General features: G+C 49.2%; 1 protein-coding gene across 2 annotated transcripts in view; it reads left to right on the top strand.

Moving 5' to 3' along the window:
- Window positions 1–26,790, top strand: part of nrp2a (neuropilin 2a) — a 64,405-nt gene extending 37,615 nt beyond the window's left edge. The window contains exons 8-18 of one of the 2 annotated variants that reach the window (XM_037091630.1): window positions 2,326–2,470; window positions 4,795–4,970; window positions 5,427–5,606; window positions 5,700–5,844; window positions 11,663–11,740; window positions 11,965–12,075; window positions 15,701–15,966; window positions 16,537–16,633; window positions 18,300–18,332; window positions 23,519–23,587; window positions 24,171–26,790. In XM_037091630.1, the coding sequence (XP_036947525.1) occupies window positions 2,326–2,470; window positions 4,795–4,970; window positions 5,427–5,606; window positions 5,700–5,844; window positions 11,663–11,740; window positions 11,965–12,075; window positions 15,701–15,966; window positions 16,537–16,633; window positions 18,300–18,332; window positions 23,519–23,587; window positions 24,171–24,475 (1,605 nt within the window). In that variant the 3' untranslated portion in view covers window positions 24,476–26,790. Of the gene's footprint in view, window positions 1–2,325; window positions 2,471–4,794; window positions 4,971–5,426; window positions 5,607–5,699; window positions 5,845–11,662; window positions 11,741–11,964; window positions 12,076–15,700; window positions 15,967–16,536; window positions 16,634–18,299; window positions 18,333–20,557; window positions 21,281–23,518; window positions 23,588–24,170 lie in introns of those variants that run through there. The other variant, XM_037091631.1, reaches the window with a different exon arrangement.
- Window positions 26,791–27,739: the final 949 nt, after the last annotated feature.

Raw genomic sequence — 27,739 nt, 5'->3', positions numbered from 1 at the left:
GTCTCGGCTCTGCGAAAGTCAAACTGAAAGAGCCCCTCGGGCCGAGCCTCGTTGAACAAATCGTTCTCTCTTTGTGTCAGTAATGTCGACCATATATTCCCAAAGATGGAAAAAAAAAAAAAAAAGCTGGGTCGAAGAGTGCATTTGTTGTGGTGGATAAATGATTAGAAAAAGTCACACTTTTTTGTGTTTCAAAGCAAAGCAGAACAACAAAGCGAGCTCAGCTGTTGGTGTGATGTACATCGGATGTAATATTGAGATGTCGAGCCTCATTATGAGACATTTCCTGCCTCGGCGATGAATCCGTCCGTTGTTGCTCTCCTTCCTGCCCGCCACCACTCCTTTACTCCTCTTCCACATTCCTCTGTGGATATTCCTCATTCAGTCGTATCTGCTGCCCTCCGTTCAACCTCTTCCCTTTCCTCCCTCTCAGCCCATCCCATCATCTGTTTTTGACTATCCTTCTGAGGACTCTTCCTCCCCGCTGCTCTTTGTTTCTCCGATGGAATATCAGGGAGCGGCGAGGATGGGATGCCGGTTGTGTGTGTGTGTGTGTGTGTGTGTGTGTGGCGAGCTCTCTCTGCGCGGGTGTTTACATAACCCCCATAAGAGCCCGCATCCACTGTTTGGCCTCCTCGGTAAACATAGCGGCTGCCTATCCTCGACTCCAGCGGCAGATACAGAGCAGATAGACCCCCCTCGCTTATCTGTTCAAACACTCGCGCTTGCTTTGTATTACCAGTGTCAGCGCCACTTGATTAAATCAGGCCACGGCGAAATCAAATAAGATCCCCTCGAGTCGGATTTTTGAAGTCGCGGCGCTCGTATTCCCGGCCGGTTTATGGAATTTTTTTTATTTCTGGAATGTCGTGTCAATTTGGAGGGGATGCGCCAGACAGGGAATTTGTACAAAATGGGTCACTTTATGGCAATATGGCGGCGTATTATTTTGAAACACCAGCTGAAACCTGACTGTTTATAACTTCTGATGGGAAAAAAAAAATGACTTTTTCAAAACAAGAGGGAATCAAACATTTCAGGCTTCGGGCGCCTCCTGAGGTTTGATCGTCCCGTGTTTGGATTAGAGTAAAAGAGAAAGCGTGTACGGACCTTTTTTCCTTTTTTTAGAAAGTCTTTAATCTTTAATTCGGCTGCTTGTAGCAGTCCTATTTCCATTTTTTCTTTTCCCATTGTGTGCAACTGCTGGGATGTTACTCCATGTGGTTTTTCTGTCAATCAACAGCCGGCCCCCGGTCAACCACAGACAGATAGAGTGGATGACACTTAACAGTCGCTCAGTCAGTTAAAAGACACTTCCTTTGCTTATCTGAGTCTGTGTGTGTGTGTGTGTGTGTGTGTGTGTGTGTGTGTGTGTGTGTGTGGGTTCCTGTGGTTTCCTGTCTGCGTGGTTTTATAGTTCGTAGCTCACCAACAGGAGCAAGGACAAGGCAAACCAGGGGGGCGAGGGAGGATGTGTGGAGAGATATCAAGTGTATGGTTTGAGAGACGAGAATGGAAGGAGGGAAAAAAAACTGGAGGTAATCAGAGGGCTGTGGAGGAAGGAGGCAGTTGAGGAGGAGCGGTAATTACAAACGGGGAGTTATGGTTTGGAGAACACGCATAAAGGAAAGAAAGGAAGACTCGCGTCTGTCATTGAATTGTCCCCGTCGGACGCCCTCGAGCGGCCCAAAACAGGAAGTAGCTCAACCACCCCGGTTACACTTGCCCTCCGACCCCTTGCCGCCCCTCCCTGCCGCTAAAGAGCAAATGGAAGGAAGGGAGTGCCCCGCAGAGGAGAAGTGAATGTCGACGCTTTTACGCGGGACGCCTCAGGAAGTGAATTTCACTCACATCCTGCCCACCTGGACGGGCTTCCTGCGTCTGACGGCCAATCATGTTTGCCCGTGTCGGGTCACGTCTCCCGCAGCGTCCCACGGCCACCAGCATAGAGGTGTGTGTGGGAGCTGGAGAATGTGTGTGTGCGCATTCGTGTGTGTGGAGGAGAAGAGAGAAACCCTCATCCATCGCTCCGGCTTTCCCAGCCTCCCAGCGCCGAACCCTTGACCCCAAAACACACCGACAGCTGGGATGGGGACATCGGATCCGTGTTTGGGTTGTCTCCGCTTTGTCCGGCCTGCCACTGTGTGTGCGTCTGTGTGTAGCCGAGCGAAACCGTGCACTGTGGGTGGGTGTGGAGAGGTAGTGGTGTGTGTGTGTGTGTGTGTGTGTGTGTGTGTGTGTGTGTGAGAGAAAGACAGAGATAAGACATGAAGGGTACATCTCCTTCTGTCAGTAACCGGCCTTTGTTTGTCTTTGCTCGACCAGATTTTCCACGGCAACACAGACCCAGCCGAGGTGGTTCTCAACCGGGTCCCGCAGCCAGTTCTGGCCCGGTTCGTTCGGATCCGGCCACAGACCTGGAGGAATGGCATCGCCCTACGTTTTGAGCTGTACGGGTGCCAAATTACAGGTGTGTGTCACAAAGTTATATTTTTCTAACCTGTTTTTTGCCCGAAGAAAGTTGTTGTTTCTGGGATTTTTCTTTCTTTCTTTTTTTGCTGCTAAACCTTTGGGCTCTCGTTCAAATGTGATTCACGAGAAGCAGATGCCGTCCAATTGTTTCTGGTCCTCTTAAGTGATTTAGGGACACCCACCAGCAACGTTTCGCTCATGTCTTGCCATAAAAAAAGCAGTTTCGAACCCTCATTTCTTTGAATCCAACCTTTATTTCACAGGGAATTCTCAAATTGACATCTCAGAATCTCTTTTACGAGAGAGTCCTGGCCCAGACAGGCGGTATACTAGACTTTCAATATAAAAGAACAAGCAGCAGCCGTTTAAACAACCAACAAATTACATCAAGACAATGAATTTACGATGTGCATTCAGTGGTCCATAGTCCCTAATCCTATTTTTATAAACCTCCACACATAGAAGTGAAGCACTTTCACCAAATTTAATGTAGGTTTGAGGAAGAGCAGAGTATAACACAAATAAGTAGTTTGTGCAATTTTGCCTTTCAGATAAAATGCACCCCAGCTCCATTCTATAGTTGTGTAAGGATGACAAGCCAGCTCTCTTATAAACAGCAATTAACGTGTGCAAAAAAAGCTGAATCAGAGACAGAATGGTAAACGTAATGAGAGATTAATTTGCATGCATATATAAAACAGCCCCACAATCAGCCGCTGATTAAAACGTCTCTTGAATTAATGTTGTCCCTCGCGCCAGAAAGAGAGAGAGAGCCGGCTTTACCCCCACGTTGCAAAAGACAGGTTTCCCTCAGTTGCTTGTGAGTCAGAAGTCATGCTTGACGCACGCCGTCGTCGCCGCCTCCTTCTAGTTTTGTCGGCATCTCAATCTACAAAGATCCCCAAACACGAGATCAACTTTAAATACAGTGAACATCAGCGAAAAGTAACTTCCTCAACCTTAAAAACCTGGGACACACACATGTATTTAGGCTCTCTCCCACACTCCCACTGCTATCTTTTAAAAATAGGAAGCCTCTGGCTAATTAAAGGAAACTTTTTTTTTTCTCGCTCTATTCTTCTTTCCAGAGGCACCGCCAGTGTCTTCTCCCTCTCTCTCCCACTTTTCCTCGGCGCTCGCTTTTTCTGTCTCCGGCTCCCTCGGCGCCGCATCTCTTTCCCTCTCATGGTTTTGGATACTTTTTTTTTTTTTTTGATGCGTCCTCTTTGCTCCGCGAGTATCTGGAAAAAAACGAGCGCCGATCAATCATTCATGGCTCCCTGTTCGCTCTTACATCAGAAACTGTGATTCGCCTCAGCCTCAACAGCTGCTACTGAAATAACTATTAGCTCTTACAGCACAGGTACATCCACACACACACACACACACACACACAGGCGGTTGTTCTAAATATAGTACGTGACCTCAAAAGCGGGCACGCCCCTTGGAGATGTGCACACACACACACACACACACACTTCCGGTGTCTTTTATTCATTATTTACATCTCCTGCTTTTGCAGTGACATAACAGCATGAAACTTTGATCTGTGTTCTCTTAAACCGTCAGCACAACTAACATCTCATCCCATCTCCCTTTCTCCCTGCCCTCTCTCTTCCTCCTCGTCTTCCCGAGGCTCATCGCCACCCCTTGTGTCTCCCTCTTCCTCCCTCCCTCCCTCCACCACTGTTCGTCTCTCGCAGGAGTGTCATCTCTACGTCTTGCCCTCTTCCCCCTGTTCCCCGAGCCGTCGACTTCAGCTCCCTGTCACTTGCTTTTTCTTTTCTTTTTTTCATTTCCTCACTCTCCCCGCTCTCTACTTCCCTGCCACCAGACTCCTCGTATTATACCTTACTTATCCCCCCTAATCCTCATTCCCCCCCCCCCCCCTCCGCGTACTCCCCTCAGCAAGTTGCTTTCGATGCTACCCGCTCATCCACATCTGAATGAGTTCCGTTTTCCAAGTGCTTTTGCCTACAAAGGCAACAGCGCGGGCAAACAACGCGCTGAATGCACAGCGGGGATGTGCATCTATTCCAAGGCAGCCTTAACGTGTTGCTTTTATCTCTCTAATTGTGTATTTAACGTGAATGGCGTTGCACCACACGTCTCAGTCTCTCGCCTCACCTTCTCCCGGTTGGCCCAGTCGAAACTCTTAATGCTCTGGCGGCCGGTAGCGTGGTCCTGCGGTGAAGCTTAACGGCTCCCAGGTGGGAAAAGTGTGTAACAGCGCAAACGTATGTCAGGTCGCCCTCAACCGTGCCCCCCCCCCGAAAGTGAAGGTTAAAGCTATCTCTGCCCTTCTCTGCTCCCCCGCTCCAGATGCCCCGTGTTCAGACCTGCAGGGCCTGCTGTCCGGCCTGCTCCCCGACGCCCAGATCTCTGCCTCCTCCAGCAGGGACATCGTGTGGAGCCCCGGCACCACGCGGCTGGTGGCCAGTCGCTCCGGCTGGTTCCCGGCACCCGCCCAACCTCTGGCTGGAGAGGAATGGCTTCAGGTAGAAGAGGATTGCAATCGTTCATTGTACATCTGACTGTATAGTTCCATATGAGCACCAATCACTTTAACTTTTTTGTCATTGGGGTCATGTTTAGTGATATATATGCAGACAGTTGGGTTGTGGTGTCATAGGGGTAATAACTAGGGTGAAAATGTCATGTTTAGATGTGCAACAAACCTAAAAGTAGCTTCGGCTACCACATGTTTTCATCCCAGCTGCCAAATGACCTAAACCAAGAAGCAAAGCTGCAATTAAAGGTCCCATATCATGCTCATTTCCAGGTTTATACTTTTATTTTAGGTGTGTACTAAGATGTTTACATGTTTTTCTTATACTAGCCAAGTTTTTACAAAACAGACTGATAGCATTTCCTCCCTCGACTGAGCGTGTTGATACGTTCTATAAGAAATGCACACAGTCGCTGTGCATTTATCTGAATGTAACCTCCAACAGGTGGACCTGGGTGTGCCTAAGACTGTGCGGGGAGTGATCACCCAGGGAGCGCGGGGCGGTGACGCAGGGAGCGGAGCGACAACTGATAACCGGGCGTTTGTCAGGAAGTACAAAGTGGCACACAGCCTCAACGCGAAGGATTGGAATTTCATCATGGACAGCAAGACGAGCCTGCCCAAGGTGGGTGACATAGGGAGACAGGATGGGGAAGTGATGTCCCCGAATGTTTGCAAACCATCGCGCTGACACTGAACCTTTGTGTTTGTGTGACAGATCTTTGAGGGGAACACGCACTACGACACCCCGGAGCTGCGTCACTTCGAGGAGACCGTGGCCCAGTACATCAGGCTCTACCCTGAGAGGTGGTCTCCAGCAGGAATCGGGATGAGAGTGGAGATACTGGGCTGCGACCTCCCAGGTAGGTTATTCTCCCGTTGCTTCCGCGTCAGGGACTCATTTCACATATGATAATTCGCTGCCTGCACTATTCCAGGCTGAATTATTTGCCCCGCGCTGTAATGAACTGAAGTGATCTAACCAGAACTGAATGGACCTTGAGGAAGGTGGCTCGCCAGAAAAGTGAGGCTCACATTAGATATGCATGAGAGTCATTAGAGCGCGCCAGAGGTGAAAAGAGTCACCCGGAGTCGGCCGAGAAAAAGGGAGGGAAGGGGAAGCGACAGCGCGGTGAAAGCTCGCGAGTTCCGACGTGTTTCACCTGGAAGCGACGGGTTAGGTTTCTCTGTGAGTCGGCGTCAGCAGGGAGTGGACAGGGCTCGGTTTTGAGGAATGCTGGTTCGCTCGCTCGTCGACGCAGATCTGCTGTCCAGATGTGAGGCGGCGCTGGAGGAGCGCACCGGCGCACATGTGGACCGCTCGCTGTTTACCACTCCCTCTGCGCCTGGACGGGATGGCGGGGCCGTATAGCGCGACACGCTCGGCACACATGCACAAGCGCAGGCCCCACATACGTGCACGAGATAAAACCACAGAGAGAGGGACGTGTATAACATTCACACGCCCACACACACAACACTGTAAATACATGTTAGGCCATGCCTTTATTGCGGCGATGTGTGTGTGTCTGTGCTGATTGATGAAGCGCATGTTGATCTGATAATGTTCTGAATGAGTAGTTACATTTTCCACCACTATTTGACTACTTGATAGACACGTGACCTGTGGGAAGTGAAGTGCACACCCAGCGATGGACAGTAACCACAAAGCTGGGAACAAAGTGAGAAGAACAGGAGCCTCAGGTTCAGGGTCTAACACCTTTCCCTTTATCAGATGAAGTGGTGGCGGTGGTCGGGGGGAGGGGGACGTGGCACAGAAATCTGCTGTCGAGGGTCACACATTGTTCACAGGCGTCCAGAACTCAGCAGAAGCAGTGGACTGCTGCTGACATCCAGTAAATCATTCACTTCCCTTTTTTACGCACACACTGTTCACTCCTCTCTGTTCTGTCTTCGGTTAAACCCTGTTTTGAATATCTTTTATTTAGATGGTTCAGGCCTGTTTTGTTTTTTTTTTTACCCCGAATCTCGCCTGGTTCGGTTTGAGCGTGGCAGCTCGCTACCACAGCGAGGCAGAATAAGGTCTCTCACCCCGTTCCTACACATGGTTGCAGTTCTCTCGCTTCCCGCCCCGAGGCTCAGTGCGTGGGTCCATAAATGTTTTTTTGTTCTTTTGTTCGTTCGTTGCCATGCCTCCTCCCTCCTCCTGGCCCTCTCCTCCTCCCCTGTTACTCATCGCTCCTCGCACCACCTTTTCCACGCTCGCTGCTGTAGGTACTGACTCCTTCTGTCTCCCTCCCCACCACCTCCCCGCCTCGTGCTGACACACAGCTGTCTCACACACACACACACACCCAACCTCAGCAGGTTTTTTATGTGTCTGTGAGTGTGTGTGTGTGTGCCGATAAATGAAAAATGTATGAGCTCAGGAAGGAAATTTTACAGACTGATCTGCTAAAAAAAAAAAAAAAAAAAAATGCAAAGTATCATCTCTGCCTTTTTCCAGGGAGGATCATTTTTTGGTTTTAGAGCTCACACACACACACACACATGCCCATGAACGTACACACCTTGTAATATAAAACCTCAGGTGTCACACTGGCTTTTCTGGCTCCTTCAAAAATGGTCCAGTACTTATTTTGGCTCTTCATATAAGCTCTTTATGTCACAGTCTTCACAGTTAGCCCGTCCTCTAAAAAAACAGCTTTAATGTGTGTGAGTATGTGTGTGTGTGTGTGTGGGTAAGGACTGCAACTAACACTTATTAGCTGTGGATTACTTTCTCAATGAAGTGATTAGTTGTTTGGTCTATTAATTGTGAAAAATATTGTTCAGGATGTCTCTTTTTGTTCCTAACCCAATTATTCAGTTAGCAGTCATAGAGGAGGGAAGAACCCAGGAAATATTCATGTTTAAGACGCTGGAATCAGGGTATTTTTTCTTTGATTAGCTCAAACCCGTTCATCGATTATTCAAATAGCTGGCAATTAATTTAATGGTCGACAGTTAATCAGTTAATCGTTGCAGCTCGGGTGCGGATGGGCCCTTGATCTGCGCACTTAACCCCGCCCATTGGGATATCAAAAAATGGCTTCCTGTCTTTTCCATCGCGTTCTTTGTGGAGGTGTACGCGTGGGAACGTGCGTGCACTGAGCATCCATTCATTGGTGTGTGTGTGTGTGTGTGTGTGTGTGTGTGTGTGTGAGCGCATGTGCTTAGGACTGCCAAGCAGAGATTTACAGAAAGGCTTTCTACATAATTGAAGATTTTTTTTTTTCTCTTCTCTGACATATTGCTGAGTCAGATTTTCGGGGAGTGAGCGATGTCTTTTTATGCAGAGAGGGCTGGCCCCGTGGATGTGTGTGTGTGTGTGTGTGTGTGTGTGTGTGTGTGTTTTTGGTGAAAAAAAGACAGGATCTTTGTGTGTCTGTGAGTATTTTTTGCGAGCGTGTATCCAGCTGCGGTGTGTGTTTGTATATGTGCAGGCGGGGGGGCGTGCATCTCCATTATCTATGCCAGCAGTTCCCCTGGGTCCGCTTCTTAAGTGTTGGTGTCTCATCCCATGCATGATGATGACTTGCATCATCACCTGCAGCAGTAGACACATTATGTAAGACAACACCCCGCTGCAGAGGGACTTCTCCTGCATTACGAGGCCCCTCTGCTGCGCATGTACAGCCTGCCTGCCTGCCTGCCTGCCTGCCTGCACACTCTTGGGCCTCATCGCGCAGCTCCGTGACACGGCCCTCGCACACATCAAGGATAGGGCTCGGGGCAAGGTAGGCAGGTCACAGACACGCTCTCTTCTCACATTCTCCAATAAACACACAGACCCACACAAGCGCACAAGTCGGCCCTATTCCCATCGCCCCCCCCCCGACACCCCTGTCACACCCTGGAAAGGTCAGCACATTTACACTGTGACAAGGCCTGACCTTTGAAAGCGCAGAGTGCTCAGGAGCTGGGGGAGAATCTTAATGGTCTCGTGTTTATGTGTGTTTAGTCGTGTCCACGCGTGGGAGTGTGCACGCGCACTCGTGTGTCCAGGTAACGCGCCGCAGCTTCGGTTTGTTTTTGACGCCCGGTCCCGAGGCACAAAGCGCCGGACCGGAGTGAGGAGGTAAACTCGAAAAGAGAAAAAAAAAAAGAAAAGCGGCGAAGGAGCAAAAGAGACAAGGAACGGTGTGGCGTTTGAAGCTTGGGAGGAAGAGCGGTTTGAGGGAGAGGGGCTCACTTTCCTTGCCTTTACCTTCCCGGTGGGCCGGCAGCGATAAGAGTCTCATTAGGTAGTTAATGACAGGCATAAAGGACGTGACATTAACGCTGGGTTAATGTCAGAAGCCGTCGCCAGCTGTGGCCGGCCCTTTCATGTGTGCCATTTCTCCAGCTGGGGCGCCGTCGCACTCGTTTCCACAGGAAGTCCCTCTGAGCGGATCAATTGCGCATCACGCCGTGTTTGTTGCCCTTAGTGCCTTTCATAGTCTTTAAATGATAACAGTAGTCATGCAGGAAGACCAGTAGGAGGCTCCGGCATGACTACTAGCAGGCGTTCAGCAAATGTGGTAATGAATCCGTTTGACCTTCTTTATTTTGTTTTTTTTTTTTTAGAAACGTTTGCATGCTTGTTGCGTTTCTTTTCCCCCGACCGATGAGCTTTATTTCTGGTGAGATCACCAGGCGTCCAAGCCTCAGAGCTGCTGGGATGGGCCTTAAATGAGACATGTCACGGAACGCTAACAGAGCGCTGTGAAATATGATATGCTCAAGAATTACACTTACCCCTTTTTCGGTGTTCATCAACGTCAATTAAATGGAAGAAAAGAAGCCGAGGTCACACATCTGTGTTTGCGAAACACCAGTCAAACGAGTCGCTGTGTAAACATGTGTTGTTGATGACTTTTTTGCGGCGGTTTCTGCGCTGACAGAAAACTGAGGGAAGGAACAGCTTACATGGTTTATTCACGGGACAAATGTGGATCCCTGTGACCCAAAACCCTCCGCGTAAACCCCCATAACGCACCAGGGTCGACCCATCTGCTCCCAATAACGCGGTGTTTTTTTCCCCCCCCTCCACATTCCAGCCGCGGCCTGCTCAACATGTGTCTGCTCTGCGCGCACATGTGACGCATTTTAACGAGCCCGACTGCTGGCGCGTTAATGCCGCGCCGTGTTGTTTGTCTCCCTTTCTGTGATATACGCGCGCTTAAATCGGCGGCAGCGGCGGGGAGATAATCGTACATTTTCGCTTCGTGTTCCCTCCGGGCGCCCGCGAGTTATAGAGCGACGCACTCGACAGCTCACACATGCGTGAGAGAAAAAAAGTGTGGGAATGAGTGTGTGTGTGTGTGTGTGTGTGTGTGTGTGTGTGTGTGTGTGTGTGTGCAGTGTATCCTCCCTGACAGCCCAGTGAGTGGTCCCAGAGCGTGATCGTCCCGTCCAAGGTCGAGGGGGGGGGGTCGGTCAGACACGTCCATCCATCAGCACCGTGTGTGACTCTGCATCTCCGTGTGTGTGTTAGCATGTGGACACGTCGGCCCTGGTGTATCTGCACGTCTGCATCTTTGAGTCGGCCGCAAACTGACGCCTGAGCACCCAGACATAACATGACCAGCGAAGGGGGGGTGGGGGGTGCCCCTTTGGGTGCCTTATAGCTATCTGCGCCTGCCTCCGCTTGTCTCCGACACTCTGGGCTTGGATTGGCCGAATGGAGACAGGAAATGAGAGATAAAGATAGCCTCCCTGGGTTATGATGTGTGCTTTAACTCACCCTGAATATACAGGCGGCTCGGACACGCTGTTTACGTGCTGAATTATAGCAGCGGCATAGTGTAACTTATTAGTTTCCTGTTTGAAATGTCATTAAAAGGCTAATAAACAGAACTTGAACTTGAACGTAATTTGCAGAAGGGAACGCATGTGAAACACTCCATGGCCTTGTTCGACATGTTGCGCCGACAAAATCCCCCAGGTTCAGCTTTTAGTCGAGAAGCTCGCGATTCTGCCAAGCGACACTCATCATGGTCATGTTTTTTTTACCTTTCGACAGAGCAACGCTGGCTTTTGAGCTTGTTTCCAGGCTTCACGTTGGCTCTAACTTCGTATTTATAGACCGTGGCGTCAGTCTTCTTCATCTCGCTCTCAGAAAAGCGAATGCTGAGCTAATTCAGCATTGAGAACTTCCAAGCAGCTTACTTTGCTGGTAAAAAAAAAGCTTCCTTTTCCGACAATCGCAATGCACTTTATTTCAGAATTAGCAGGCGTATTAACCACAGACTGCAGTTATTTCAAAATGCTGCTTTCAGGCTTTTGCCACATCACACCAATCCTTGCTGCCCCCATAGGTTACCTGTGAGTTTCAGAGGCGATATTAAGATTTCACTGCTTGTTTTTCAAAACCTTGAATGGTCCGGCTCCTTCCTGTATCTGTGATTTGCTATCCCCCTATGAATGGTGGACCAAAGGTGACAGGTTTGTGGAAAAAAACTCATTATCTTCTTCGATTAAAAGGTGTGTAAAGGTGCCATACTTCAATGCGCTCGGGTTCCTTCCGCCTCTGTTGCTTATCACTTCCTCTCACATCTGTATGGGTTTCCTGGCACTTCCTTCACATGGCAGGAACTCTTAAGCAAACACCGGGTGGTTGAATGATGAATGTGTCCCCTTTTACTCGCAGCGTTACTGTGAGGTTTTGTTCCTTACAGCCGCCTCTTGTGTCCGCAGAAACCACCACGCCGGCCGACACCGTCACGCCGACTCTGCCCGACATGGAGACCACCACAGTCCCCGTCACGACCATAGGTGAGACCACGCCGAGTGATTTACACGAAAGCGAAAGAGTATGCCGCTTTAATGGTGTTATTAGGGAGCGGTAATAACAAAGATGAAAAGCCTCTTAATGGCTGTATGACATTATGTAGAGCAGCTGTGAACGCCTCCCTGTCTGAAATGATTCCTCATGCCTTTTGTTGCCCCTCGGCTCTCGCTCTTCCCTCCCCTCCTTCCCTTCCTTTCGCCTTCCGCAGCAGCAGCAGCCACCTCTCCTCCGGCCGACAGCGTGTGTGACTTCGACCACGGCCTGTGCGGGTGGACGCACGACCCCAACGCCCCTCTCCTGTGGTCCCTGCACAGCCACGGTGAGTCCTCCTCATCAGTCACGGGAAGACAGCGAGGGCTTGACGGACATCCGCCTGCAGGGTCTGCTTCAAATCTTGGGCGATTTTACAAAACAGCGCAGTTAGCAGCTCAGGTCGACGTCTCGGGGTTCTTACCTCGGCGTGCTTCCCCTTGTCGACTGTTTTGCTGCAGAGCTTCTTTTTTTTTTTATGTATGCAGCTGCAATTTCATTTGGCCACAGAAAATTGCACAAGCACAAATGCATTAGGTTTATTTTATCAACTTCAGTGGGTCTAGACGAGGCACTGTTTTCTATAATTAAATGGAGTCGTTCTCCTTGTGTATCTTCATTGAGTCCCCCCTTTTCCAATTTGATTAAAATAATTCCTTAAATTGAAACCGGTCTAATTTGGCGGCGGCGGCGGAGTCTGCCAGCCGCGCTCGCTCTTCCCGAGCGAATGAGAATGGAAATGAATTGAGGGAATCGGAGGGAAGGGAGACGCCAGGCCCCCCCCCCCCCGCGTGTGTCGCGGGCGACATACGCCCGGCTCGCCGCTCGCCCGCCTCCGTGTGTCAAAAAAACGCGCGAAGTCTCCGCAGGAAGGGGTTAAGACCCAGTAGCTCCAATTAAGTTCAGAGCAGGAGATTCCAAAGACGAGCGGTTATTCCCAGCCGTCCGTCACTGCCCCTCCATTACCTCAGGCACATCCCAGATGATGCTGTGTAGACTTCCATCTACTTAGACGCTCCTTGAAGAAATAATTATTCACTTTCCCTTTATACATACCCGTAGATCAAGAGTGCAGCTTTTGGCGTGTTATTAAAAAACTACAGAAGACGTCTCCTGCTGGGCTTAGGGAGGTTTTTTTCTTTTTTTTTTTTATGACGCTATTTATAATTTTTCATAGGCAGGCAGGGTAAGGGATTGTTATCCACAACCGTGTTTTATAAAATTCATTGCTTTTGAGCAAGTCTCCATGAAAGATTCAGCATCTCTCCAGCTGGAGAGAATTAAACAAGAGGTTCGGCGCCGCCCCCCCCCCATCAAAATTTGTGATGTCACCTGGGTCGTGTTCGGCGGGCCGACGGATCATACGGCCAAAGCAGAAACGTTCCTGAAGCGTGACCCATTTAGGTCAAAACCATCTCTGACGGGGGACTGTTGGGGGGGGGGGGCTTCAAAGCGACTTCTTTCATCACGGTCGGATTGGGAAAGAGGGGGGGTTCGCCTAGATTAGTCAGGTTGTGGCTTTCATGTATGGAGTATCATTTCCAGCCGCTTTTTGACGTGCAGCGCTGGCCTTTGATATATTTTTCTTTTTTTTTTTCCCTGCAGGTGGCAAAGGTCAAAAATCCCAGCCAACTGCAAGATCATTATTTCACTGCTATCGAATCGCTGTTCAATCCTCCATGGGGTTCTTTTTGCCTCGCGCGTGAGCCAGAAACCATGATATCCTCACCTCTTGACCTCGGTCGCAGAACCTGTAATTAGGCACAGAGGTGGAATTAGCCGCCTTCTACTGTATTATTTGGCGTAATTTACCCCCGCTAGTAAAAGTGTGCTAACTAGGCTTCATAGATTGAATCCTTGTTTGCTTCTCGCTGCAGGAGACCGCTGTGAAATGGATTAATAATGCTCTGTTGTGCCCGCGTATGGAGAGGCAGCCTCGATTATGAGCTGTCTGGCGAACAAGAGGCGCAACAGTGGGGGGGCTCGCCGCACGCCGCCGCTCTCCGACACCAGGCGGAGGCGACGGAAGAGGCTTTGGTGCGCGCGTTAAAGCGAGCGATAGAAACGCCACAAATGCGTTTGGCTCGCACATCCTCTCCAGGCGTGTGCACACACAAAGAAAAATTTTGTAAAAAAAAAAAAGAGTGTTTCATGCGCAGCGAGGGAGTGCACGCAGAGGCGCGCAACACACACACACACACACTGATACGAGGGCTGCGAAGGGCCAAGGGACACACTGTCACACTCACTGTCTGAAGTGTCACACACAGGCGAGTCTGGGCGTATGGCGGGCAGAGGGGAGCTGTCAAGTCGGAGGAAGATTTGTCCCTCCAGATACCGCTTGTCGGATCTGCCGGAGGAGGGAGCGCGCGCACGCCCGCCCACACGCAGCGAGAGGTTATCGACCCAGTCACTCAATAGCTCGAGCATGGCCCGCGCCTAAAAAACACACACACACACACACGCCCTCCTCGATGGATGCCCGTTGTAAGGTGCTCCGGATGAAAAGCAGATGCTGCGTTCGAGAATGAAAAACAAAAAAACAAAAAAAAAAACCTTGTGGCGTTACCAGGAAACAAAAAAAAAAACTAAAAACAAACACACGTACTCTGAAAATATCTGCATGCTACTTTGATTTGCCCCGGACTGCTTTTTCCTTGCATGTACGACAGAGAAGAAACACACACACACACACACACACACACAGTTGTTCATGATAAAGCAAGGTGATTTAATCTGCAGATTTGTTGATACTGGACATTTTCCCACAGGGCCCACTTAAGAAATTCTTCACCAGACGCCTCATTGAGTCACTCTCTCACACAAACACACACACACACACACACACGGGCATAAGCTCACACACTCTCAGTGAGTGCAGGGGTCTCACCAATCTTACTCTCTCACAATGGAATTCATGTCGGCATCCAATTTGCAAACTAAACATCCTCTGGTGTAAACAAATGGAGTGGCGTGCGTTTTTTTTTTTGTTTTTTTTACCCTTGTTTAAGTCATTTACCTGGAAGGGAATGAAGAGAAATAGGCCCCGAGGGTCTTTTTGGCTACCATGTGCGAGTGACGCTCTGGCTCTATTCTTCGGCGTGTTTATATTTGTCATATCCCCATTGTTCGGCGCGACAATTGTGTGGTAGTGATTCCGTTCCTGTTAGCAACTGGTGATTAGTTTCTTTTTTGTTTGTGGGAGATAGCTGTAATTGTGTGAAAACACGTACTGTACGTGGCCGCACACGGATTTATGCATGTGCGTCCTCCTCCGTGTGAGAACAGCGGTGATTAATGATCACGACCGTGTGACCGTACACATGCACAGCGTGCGAACGGGGCTCCATGTGTGCCGCCGCGGACTCGTTCCAGCAGCATCCATTATTGTGGAGCTCGAAAAGTCCACACAGCCCTTTTGAAATTTACTAGTTTCAAACGCCTGGAGGGCTGAAATGAAAATCCATTAAATCAGGCTTTTTTTTTTTTTCAATTTTGGTTTGACTGTAGCAACCAGCAAACTCAAGGTTAAAACAAAAGCTCCACTCATTTCTGGCGATGTGTTAAAAATACAAAAGCAGCTTGGTTGCGCATTGTTGCTGGGAAGTTCTCCAATGCCAACTGTTTTTTGTTTTGTTTTATGTTCCACTTGATCCCCTGTATTCCTGAGTTTATCCAGTCAGGGTCTGACAAAGGTTTCTGAAGTTCTAAGGATTTTCAAAGCTGGTGATTAAAGCTTAGATATATAAAAAAAAAAAAAAAGTAAGTCTGCGCAACCGCAGCACATCTGGATCTAGCTCCAGCCAGGACATGCAAAAAAAGAAAGGAACGAACGACGAATGCGCCATTTTGTGCCGGAGTAAGAGAAAGCACACACACTAACCGATTTCTCGTCCCATCAAATCTCCCACCAGAGCTCAACAGCTACCTGTACATGGACGCCAGCCTGAAGACGGAGCAGCAGCAGGCCCGCCTCGTGAGCCCCGTGGTGGCGGCCGACACGGGGCCCCTCTGCCTCCTCTTCTCCTACCAGCTGTCGGGGGAGGCCCAGGGCCACCTTAAGGTCCTGCTGCGCGACACCCACAACGAGGAGACCGTCGTGTGGACGCTGAAAGATGACCAGGGCCCCGTCTGGAAGGAGGGTCGCACCATCCTGCCTCGCTCCCCTAAAGACTTTCAGGTAGAGAAAAAATATCAGAGCGTTATATTAAAGTCTGTCTGCTTGATAAATAGGCATGCGGGTCAGATGTTCTATTTTATGTCTCTTTAATGTCTAAATCATGGTTGGCTTAGAGGGGGGATGCATCTCCCAGCATCACTTTTAACCCCTCTGTCACCTTAGGCCAGGTTTGACTTCAAACGCAGCTAAAGTAAGCCACGTCGTCTCTGACGGCTGCGCGCGACTGTTTGGGGGATTGCGATGCATTTGTCAGAGACATCACACGCAGTTAATGTTCTCATGAAAAAGTGAAGTCGACGACGCTTGCGGAGAAGGGGAGGGTGATTGCGAGTGTTGAGTGCAACTTTGAAATCACAGGCACCGTATTAAGTTTTCATCCTCCTTCTCCTCCTCCCCCCTCCTCCCCCCGCTTGTCCCCATTCTTGATTTGCCTCCGCCACTCCCCCCCTCTCCCTCTGCTCCCCCGTCACCTTCATCCTGTCTTCCTCTTCCTCCTCTTCTTTCTCAACTCCCACCTCCTCCTCCTCCTCTTCCTCTTCCTCTTCCTCCCCTGTTTTTTGGCTGCGCTAGGTTGTGATGGAGGGTTTCTTTGTGCACGGCACCAGAGGACACATCTGGATCGACAACATCCACATGAGCTCCAGCATCCCGCTGAAAGAGTGCACACGTAAGTTACACACTTTCACATTCACCAGGATGACGGGGATCGGCTGTATTTTTATTTTTCGCATCACTTCGCCAAAATGTTTTTTCCATCCAGACGAATATTGAGAAAAAAAAAAAAAAAAGAAATAGATGAGCGGGACCCACCGGCTCCCTCTTATCCGCTGTCGACTTCACCATCGCCTCCCGTCGCTATCTCGCCCTCCATCAATCTGCCGTTCCCTCTATTTCCCTTCCGCCTCCTCCACTTCTAGCCTTAAGGTCCCTTAAAAAAAAGTGACACACATGGAGCAATAAACACCCTCGCATCCCCCACCCCAGACAGCCTCTCCTCCGAAGAGCCCACCAAACGCCGAGATGAAAGGAGGAAGGAGAGGGAGGGACAGCGTTTATTCCTCCGCAAAAAAAAAGAAAAGAAATGAAAAGGAGAAGAATAGGAAAAGTAGGCCATAAACGCCCCGTGGGCCCCTGCGATGCTAATCTATGTTTCATTAGATTTCTCTTCTTCTCTTCCTCTCCTCTCCCTCCATCTCTTGTGCGCTCACTCCTCTGTCGTATTTGTAAACAGAGCTCTTTCCCGGGCCGTCAAAGGGAATTACTAGACAGGCTGTTTCCCAAGCAAGTTTTCCGGGTGCCTGGTGTGAGCCGAGCGCCATGCGCAGCCTCCTTAATCTGGCCCGGGCAGGGGCTCTGGAGAGGGTCTTAAACAGATCAGAGGCCGAGCCCGTGGTTCAGAGCCAAAAGCCTGCCGTCATCACTTCTGACTGACGTCCAGTGTGCTTTGGAACCGGACCACAGCGGGGAGCAGGCGCAGTGTAATTGAGGGGAAGCAGGCGTGCGTGTGCGTTAAGTGTCCCTAGCTCAGGCTTGGCTTTTGTCGCGTTTGTCCGTCATTTAGAGTGTGTGTGTGTGTGTGTGTGTGTGTGTGACACGATAGGTCCTAGCTTCGAAAGGCAAAGATGACAGCCCGGCCCCCTCCCGCCGTGCTTCCTCCTTTCCCACCTTCCCTCCTCTCCTTTCCCCGCTCCCAGAGCATTCTGGGATGCTGCTTATCACCCGGCGCAGTTTGAGTTTTTCGCAAGCGTTCCCGCCAAAAGGCGCCAGCTCCCAAGCCGGTTTCCGTCTCTCTTTCTTTTTTTTTTCAAACCCACCCCCCTGACACAGACGCACATAGACACACACCATCTGAGACACACAGAGAGAGACACACACCAGCTCTTTGTGTTTGCATTCCGGGCAATCAAAGTGAAGGTTCTGCTCTGTGCATTTGCAGCAAGCCAAAAACCTCCCCACCCTGCTCCGGTTTAACTGGGCTCCGCAGATAAACAACTTGAAATGCGTGAACTTTGCAAGACGCATACACACACACACACACACACGTAGCCTATAGACTCTCAGCGCGGCCATCTCAAATTCCCGGCTCGCACAGTGTACACTGTTTGAAAATTGCGCTGTGGCAAAGGAGCTGAGTAAATGCCATAATTCGTGTGAGTTATCTGAGGAATTAAGTAAAAATTTCCTCAGGAGGAGTTTTGATAGTCCTGTGACATTTTGTGTGACATTTGGCTGACTTTTCCCTCGTATTTAAAGTTATCTAACGGCCCTCTCTCCCTCTGTCTCTCTGCTCCCGTCTCTCCATGTCTGCCCGACTCTCTCTCTTGTCCTCGCAGAACCCTTCGCCGCCTTTCCTCCCGAAAATCCAGGTGAGTCTGACTTTCCGGTATGATGTCACTTCCTCTCTGGTCTTGCTTCCCGCCCGTTTGGTATGCACTAGCCTTGGTCGGGGTGGGGGGGTTTGCTTGGTGGCGCTAAGTCGTCCAAACCGTTGAACGGTGGGTCCTTGAGGCTTGAGTCTGCCGGAGCTGTGTGATCCCAGATTAACCGCGCTGCTAGGAACTTTTGACAGGTTGTGAAGCAGCTTATTCATGTTTAAACTGGTGATTCACACGCACGTTCTCACTCCCAAATCATTTAATACAGCACAGCTTGGTCAGCAGCCTCCTGCTTCAAACAACGATGCTCAAGTTTTGCAGGGGAACGGCTCCGAATTGGACTTTCAGAATAAAGCTTGCCGACATTCAGACTGTTATTAAGATCAGACACTCTCAGTCTGCTTGGGTTTAGCCACAAAAACGACTTTGACGTGTTGGGAGTGAGGCATCCATCTCATCACCACCAGCACTGTAGACATCACCAAGCAAAACGTGAAACCCCCTCGCTAAAATCCTCATTATTGAATTTGCAATTCACCCACTGAATTTTCACCCAAACTCTAACCTAGTTGGAAAATGAGATGATTCCGGTAACGTGTTGCTGTGCATTAGTCGTACCTTGTCAGTCTCGGTGGAAACAAAGGATTAGTCTCCGAAGAGCGAACTCCGCGTTGCAAGGCGAGCTAAATCGAGCGCACCTCACAGAGTCGGATATTTGAAAAAAAAAGCTGCGGATTCTCAGTTCTCGGCTGCCTGACACAGCCTGAAGGGTTTTAAATAACTGTCTGCCTCATGAAAAATATTTAGAGTATCCTGGGGGACTCTATGAGATTGATGTTAGTGTTTTGGCATCTCATAATGTCTTCCAATAAGATAAGAGCTTGGCGGGTTTCAATGTGATGTGTGTGCACTTCTTCGGCTTTTTCCACCCCCGCGCCTTCACACACACACACACGCGCGCGCCTCACGCGGGAAGTCTGTAACCCTTGACAAACACACACATTAATATCGCAGCACGCACACACACACCAGTGTCCCCAGTGGAAAGCAATCAGATAGAGTGACTGAGCAGCGGCAAGCACGGGGTGTCTCGCTCTCCTCTCCCTAACTCAGCTCTGTCTAATGAGTGTGTGCAGTGTGAAGTAGCGGGAGCACGCACCATTTCCCTCTGTAATTATGTGACACGGTCCAAAAATCAGGATGTATTCGGCTCTGCTTCACTTTCCCCTAGTTCAGTTTGACATTCTCTTGGTCGCACTGCTCTCCACATCAGCTCTGGATGGCGCATGTGGGGCTTCATTTTTTTAGCTTGTCGCTGTCCTCGGGGGTTCTTTTTATTTTATTTTTTTTTGCATAGCAGCCTTGGATAGTCGAGTAGAGGCTTCTTGGAGGGTGGTTAGTCGGCTCTTACCAAGAATTTTGAGGAGGGGGTTCGAGCCAGGGGCAGCAGAGTAGAGGATCTTTTGGAGATAGTCTCCAAGGAGACGGGGCTTGGCTCGAGGAGGAGAGGACCGGCCAGGAGGCTGATGCATGAGAAAAAAAGGGGAAAAATGAAAACCCAAGAACAGAGAACAGGATAAATTATGTACTCAAAACAAATCTGCCAACTCGAGCCAGCTAAATAACAAATCCCAATCCAGCATCAGCTCCGAGAGAGAGAGAGAGCGCTGGAACATTGGATTCCCATGTGGTGTCCGACTTGAGGTTTTTTGTTTTTTTTTTGCATGGTTCTGAGACTTTATCAGGGGGCTGTGTAAGACTTCCTGTGCCAGTGCGAAACAGGAAGAGGAAGCTCCTTAATTCAATGTGTGTGGGTGCTTTTATAACTAATTATTTTGGCTTTCGTTTCACACCAAGTCAGTTCATTGGAGCTTTGCAAAAAAAAAAAAAAAAAGATGTAATTGCGTAGCATTTGATTGGATCACCCATTGGACTGATTTCAAACCAAATCTCTTGATGATCTTGGTGTGAAAACTTGTAGTCCAAGGATGCATTTGGAATTTTTTTTTTTTTTTTTTTTTTTTTGGCCTTGGAGATGTATTTAATTTTTTTTTTTTTTCGCAACTGGCATGCTTGTGCATGCTCACATGAGGTGCACGCCTGCTGTTCGTATGATGAAGACCAATAGGGATGGAAAAAGGATTAAATGTAGAAAATAAACAAGTGCCACTCCTCTCTTTTTCCCGCTGGCCAATTATTCTGTATCTCTCCACCAGGGGGAGGCGTTCCTGTGCCTCCCTTGCCCATCCACTGGTATTACATTATGGCCGCCGGAGGTGCCCTCCTGCTCCTGGCGGTGGCCATCTTGGTCAGAGCCCTCTGTTGCTGCCGACAACATCTGGCCACCAAGAAGAGCCAACTGTCAGTGGCCTATCACAGCTCCTCGCAGTGCTTCCAGTATTCTAACTGGTCCTCCAGTATGGCCACCCCAGGGGTGGAGCCAGTCCTGACAGTGAGGTTGGACAGCCGGGACCGCCACCGTACCCTCTGCTGAAAGGAAACACTTAGCTGTGTTGTGTTTGGCAGAGCAGGACGCCAACTTGTCATGTCGGCGGCATCGGCGTTGTAGATGCCGCAGGACTGACGCAACTGGACGAAACCCCCTTCCTCATTTAGTTTACAGTGGCGAGGGGGTGACACAGACACTGTCCCAACCTGCCAAGTGAAAAGATTTGCAAAGAAACACTGTGCTCTCTCTCTCTCTCTCTGTCTCTAATGGATGTAGCTTCGGTTGCTGTTTTCTTCTTTGTTCCATTAAGGAGTTTTGTTGTTGACATTTCACACTAATGCTGCTCCTGATGAGAGGACTCAAGTCTGAGTAAGTTATTTATCCGGACAGCTTGTTTTCGGACCGCCGAGCGCCGTCTGGCCCCTCGTAACCCCAGCGGTCCTCCTGAAATGACCCCAGCGTGGACGTACACACAGACAACGTGTGGGGCTGGAAAATGGAGGGGGGTGGGGGGTGGGGTGGGGGGGTTGGGGGTCGAGCCAGTTCCGCCGCGAGAGCCAGCCAGAGCTGCCAAACCACAGGCTAAAACAAGACCCCAGAGACACGAGGAGCTCTGCAGTGCCGGGCGAGAGAGGAGAGAACTGTTAGGCTGAGAGGCATTTTCAGAGAGCTCGCTGCAGAAGATGATCTGGCAAGCCCCAGAAAATAAAGCTCCTGGTATCTCTGTAATAAAAACACGAGATGGCTGTGATACGAGTTGTACCAGTAGCGAGGGTTGTTGTAACGGAGGAGGGGGAAGGGGAAAAAAAAAAAAAAAACATTAAAAAAAACCAAAAAAAAAACAACAAACCCCCCACTGTCCTTTTCAACAGAGCATGTGCACATTTAAAACAAAAAGGAATGCAAATCCATCATACTTTAAGTCCCGCATCAGGAATGGAGATAACCAAGCTCGTTTGATTGAACATCTTGTCTCCTCCTGATAAAGGCGTCAGTCAGTGATGGATGCAGCCGTCCTCAGTGTTTAGTGTTTCATCTTGATTCCCCCTGGCGTAATAAAGCACGTTGTTCCACTCCCATCTCTGCTCCATACCACCCACTCCCGTTGTTCGCCGTGTTCTCTGAGCTGCCCAGATGAAAGCCGCGCTGTGTTGTGTTTTCGGTGGGAATGTGTGCTTGTTGTTTTTGGGGTTGTAAATAGACACAGCTGTCCGCCATCGCCGCTCCTCTCTTGATTTATAGCTCTCCTACAAATCCCACAATGCCGCCGCACCAGCTGGGAGCCATAAGTGCGGCGCTTTCCTGTGTGCGCGCGCCCTTGAGAAGCGTCCAAGACGTTATGAGAACCAGATCTGCGCGTGGTTCCTTCGTTTAGTGCCATACGACGCCATGAGCGGCTCTTAACAAAACACACCACACTTCTTACTAATGTTTAACATATATTGGATCTAAAGGCTTATTCTCAAAGCCCTGATGGACAAATTGGCGCCAATTTCTCTCTCATCAGTCAGTACAGGAGTGGTAAGAGCTGACATCAGCTCAGTGGAAAAACGCCCTGGCGCTTAAGAGCGGCCCGCGCTTTGCGGGATCCGTCACGCCAGTGAATATCCATCACCCGCGCCTCGATCCGTCGCCGCAATTTAGTGGCTGAACTTTTTCTCCCGGTTGTTAAAAGAAAACGTGTGTTTTGGCAATGCTCATCGCTGCGTGCTTTTAAATCAACCTGGGGGAGGAGGGGGGGGAGACTGGACACCCTCGCCGGCCCATCTCAACACCGTTACGCTCCGAGCCCCTGATGGCTGTAATTAGTTAATGGACGGATAACATTTATTAAGGCTGCAGTAAGCACTTTTCCCCTCCCATCTACCGCGCCTCCGTCGCCCAATCGGCTGCCAAACTCCGTTGCCCTGGAAACAGCATCAATAACGCCATTGGCCACCGAAGACCTCCAGATCTAGACGGGCGCCTTTGCCAAGCAGCTACTCCCACTCCTGTGTGCTTGCCAAGAGCAGCAAGCACACACTCACACTCTCTCTCACACACACACACACTCACACACACACACACAAAAAGTGCAAAGAAAACTCCAATCTAAAGTATAAGTACACTCGAGCTATTGGGCTCCACTAAAGTGCTGCAGCCATCGCTGCTTTTACCACACTTGTAATCTTCCAATTCAGACACTCACATATCAATTTTAAGTTCACACACGCCGCCTGGCAGTGCTGTTAGTTTCGCAGATCGGGAAGCGAGACCATCTCGAGCACTACTTACATGTTGTTGTCGTTTTTTTTGTTTTCGTTCTTCTCTGATCGTCTTATACACCGCTCTTAAACGTGACCGCGACGATGGCGGCGATTTTAATGGTGATAATGATGGGCAATTACTTTGACGACGACATGTTTTCATCTCTCTCCACGTGGAATGAACAGTCTTATGCCATCCGTTATGCTATGTGATGACTGTGTGTTTGAAAAGAATGTACCATAATGATCTTTCTCGATTAATAAAGTCATATTTTTCTATTAGTCCGGGACTTTCGTGTGTGTGTGTGTGTGTGATCTAAAATGTCAAAATCTGCAAAACGTGAACACGATTTATGATATCCTGCAAACTCATCACCAGTGCCACCTGTTATTGCTGATTCTAGCCTGTGCCATGTAAATACTATTATGTGGAGTATTTGCTTGATGCTCAAGGACTGTGTTCCCTGTGTTTCTCTCTCTAGAAACAGTTAAGAGACCCACCGAATTTGGAGATGGGCGACTTTTCAGTGGCAGAGACCAGCTGGGTGGAGGTAAGGCCCTCTCGATCTGTAGAGCTAATTCCCACTGAACGCCCTCAAAGTAATTTTGATCCCTGACTTTTCTATACTGTACATTTCTGTTACATTGTCCCATCATCGATGTCGATGAAGGTTCTCAGTCATCCCGGTCGGTAAAGCGCTGTATCGTAAGGCGACGGCTACCTCGCTAAACTCATTGTTTCTGCTTGTTACCAGCGTCTCACGATTACCTGCAGAAATAGCGGCATTAAAGTCGACTGCCAAGCGCTTTTCTACCGCAAATGACCCACAAGTTAAAGGATGAGTTCACCCAAAAATGCAGCTTCAGTCTTTATCCACTTAACCCAATGCTAATGGAAAGTTAGGCGAAGTTTCATAGTGCACTTAGTTACTTGTGTATTGATACTGTGGAAAATGAGTATTTAAACCATTTCCAAATATTCAGTAGAGTAGGTATGTATATGTGTATTTGGCAACAAGTTTTTATGAAAAGCTGATCTGAAATCAGGCATTCCTGGAGAGACAACCCAATGCAGTCACGACTTTTCCATCATGAAACTAACTTTTCTCGTCTGCTCTTCCGCTCTCCTCACAGCTTTACAATTCAACGAGTGGAACACGGCGTCGCCATCATCCGAGCCCCCCGTGACGCGCGTCTCGGAGAAGGACAACTCGTGGCTCTACACCCTGGACCCCATCCTGGTCACCATCATCGTCATGAGCTCCCTGGGCGTCCTCCTCGGGGCGGTCTGCGCCGGCCTCCTCCTGTACTGCACCTGCTCCTACAGCGGCCTGTCGTCGCGCTCCTCCACCACCCTGGAGAACTACAACTTCGAACTGTACGACGGCCTCAAGCACAAGGTCAAACTGAACCAACAGCGCTGCTGCACCGAGGCGTGAGGAGAGAGGAAACACACACGCACAGAAACAAAACAAAAAAAAAAAAAACAGGAGACGGGAGAGATACAGCCACTTTGTGAAAAACCTCTCGCTATTTTCTTCATTTCCTCCAGTTCACTTTAGTGTCAGTTTGCGTCCTCGCCGGGTGCGTATCTCCGGACACACGGACGACAAGAACGCCACTTTGTAACTCTGCCGAGAACTGTTCCTGCTTGGAAGACGTGGCACGGTCCTGTGTCGGTAGTTTTGGGTTTTTTGCGGTGAAACAACCAATGAGAGAAAGACTGGGGGTTCCCAGATGGATTGTTCCATTGCGGGGACGTCATGCCTCAAAAAAATTACTATAATCTACACATATCAACTACAGATTTTCTTGCGCCACCAAAAGAGAAGTGTTTATAAATGCATCATAGATTTGTAAGAGGTCTACTTTTGAAACTGGATCCTGTACGCTACACATGCTGAGTCAGAACACATCGTGTTGGAAAAGGTGGTAGGTTAGGAACGTGCTTAGAGAGCGTCTTTTTTTGATCACATGTGAACACAGTGGCCTAGAAATTAGCTCCTTTGTGTGGCCTGTGGCTTTTTTTTTCTTCTTCTTCTTCTTCTTTTCGTTCCGTCGTAGACTCCCGCTACCTATCGGCCTCCGTTATCCTCTTAGTTCCTGACAGTCTGTGGTATTTTTAGTCGACCGACCACGTCCATCAAGCTTGTCTTTCCGTCACTCTCTTTTCTGTTCGACGTTTTCGTTCAGGCCTGTTGCCAGTCTGTGATGGAAGATAAGTAGGAAAAAAAAAAAGATGCAGAGAAAGTGTATGTGTGTGTAGAGGTGGGGAGGGAGGGAGGGAGGGGAGGGGTGGGCAGGGCATTTTAACACATTCTTTTCAAACGAAAGAGAGAGTTATTGTTAGATTTAGTTGTCGCTGGTTCCTGTCAAAGAGAAGGTCATGTTTACATTGTGGTTAATGGTGAAAGGTCAAGGAGCTTTGGTCGGTGCAACCTATGGATTGCTGTTAAGGGCAGAGACTGACAAAAAAAGAAGCCCCACGGAAGAAAGAGAAACAAAGACAGAGTGAGAGAGAGAGAGAGCCCATGACTGACAGAGCACTAAAACTCCCCTGACTCTCTTTCTCTCTCTTTCTCTCTCTCTCACCGGCGCTCTCCCTGTGCTGTTTTTTTTTTTTTTTTTTTTTAACACGAGGACACGAAAAAACAAACGCGACGGAAGAAGAAAAAGCGAGCGCTCGGCCAGAAAACGGGCTCCTCTCGATCCACTGACTGTGTGCGCCCAGACACACGATAAAAGCCTTAAAAAAAAAAAACAAACAAGCGAACTGTTCTCGGAAAGGAAAAATGAAAAAGGAACGTTGAGGGGACTGCGAGACAAGAGAGGAGGTATCGGTCTCTCTGTTTTGACACGTGGACCTCAAAAAAGCCATGATTTAAAGGACCTAACCCCCCCCCCAACTCTCACACACACACACACACACACACACACACACACACACACACACACACACAGATCACACCCTCGCCTCATCCTGCTGGCTAGTTGTTGCCTATTTTCTGAAGTATTTTTCTGTATGTTGGCAAGGTGGGCATTCTGAGGGATGGTTCTGAACCAATCAGAACGTCTGAACGGACTCATGAGCCATGAGAAGGAGAGGGTGAGCGAAATGGTCTCCCTCCCGCGCACATGCACACATCACATCACTTGTATATACAGACGTGTATACAGAACACGAGCAACACGCCCTCTCCGGATGTAAACACGTGAAAACTCTGGACACACACGGACCGAGAGGGGCGCTCGAAAAAGATGAAGGGAACAGTGTGTGCTGCTGAGAGGCTACTACCACACACACACACACACACGTGCACTCAACATTTCATCCCATCATACCGTCGCCATGCACACACAAAAAACACACACACACACACACAAGCCGTCCCTCTCCTCAGAGGCCCAATTCTCTGGACCCCACTGACTCTCTTCAAAGTGCCTTGGAGCCTCGGGGATCCAGCTTGCCTTTGGAGCCAGTATCAGATACAGTGATTTGACACTGACAGTGACAGTGACAGTCACAACGCCCGCCCCTCTTCTGCCTGGGAGGACCAAACAACTTTAAAAAAAAAAAAAAAAAAAGGACAGGACCCCCCCCACCCCCCACCCCTCCCCGTTCGCACTGCTCGGACTGCTGTTGTTGTTGTTTTGAGGGGGTCTTTGTACAGAAATGCTCTTTTTATGATTGTTATTATAATTATTGTTATGATTATTTAATAAAGGATTTATACCATACTGGAAAAAAATAAAAGATGGCAGCGATTTTCTTGAAATGTGCAAAAGAACCAAAAACAAACAAACAAACAAAAAAAGTTTGAATGATGTTTTGTCGACATTCCGGCGGCAGTTGTGGACACAGCTAAACACTTCCCGTCCAATTACCCGCAAACTCCATCTGAGACTCCGAGACAAACTTTCACTTTTAATTGCGAGAAAAGAATACACACGGGTGATCTCACACACACACACACGTACGCACGCACGCCCATGTTCCCACTTTCTTTCTCTGTCACACACACATACATACATAATGTTGTGTTGTCAGCCAGCTACACTTGGCCTCTAATCTCCCCATGATGTCCCATTAGTCTGGACCTCTGGTGGCCCTCATTTAGGAGCTTCAACATCAAAGCTTTGAAGTGCCCGCCGTCTCAGCCACACACACACACACACACACACACACACGCTCATACGGTGCACATGCAATTACTCTGCTTCTCTTTTATACAGCTTGCCGAGTCTCCCACACACGGTACCATTTACCCACATAAGCTTCCCGCACCTAAATGCAAGCCCCGGTTAGCAAACACAGAGTTTCTGATCCAGAAAGTGATATCTTTGACTCTAAGGGTGTCCTGGATGTCAGAGCGGGGGGCTGATGACGGCCGTTGCAGTCGGAACTTGGAAGGTTAATGATAGAGCCGAAGTTAATGCACGTTTCTTCGCCTGTGTGCGCTTCTGAAATGTGTTTTTCCTCACTGTCATCATAGCCTATTAATTACGGCGACGTTTTACACAACTTTGAGTCGATACGAAGTGGAGCCCGTAGAACAGGTACCACATTATGGGCCACATAAAGCAGATCTACACGTGTTGTGGCTGCACAGCGGCGGGTGGCAGTGGCTGTTAGCGTGCTCCGGTCCGTGACATAGCGGGCCAATTACCGCCTCTGGAAAAAAAAAAAAAAAAAAAAGAAAAAG

The sequence above is a fragment of the Acanthopagrus latus genome, chromosome 24 (genome assembly GCF_904848185.1).
Source record: "Acanthopagrus latus isolate v.2019 chromosome 24, fAcaLat1.1, whole genome shotgun sequence".
NCBI classification, from domain to species: domain Eukaryota; kingdom Metazoa; phylum Chordata; class Actinopteri; order Spariformes; family Sparidae; genus Acanthopagrus; species Acanthopagrus latus.
This window is presented reverse-complemented; position numbering and strand designations above follow the sequence as displayed.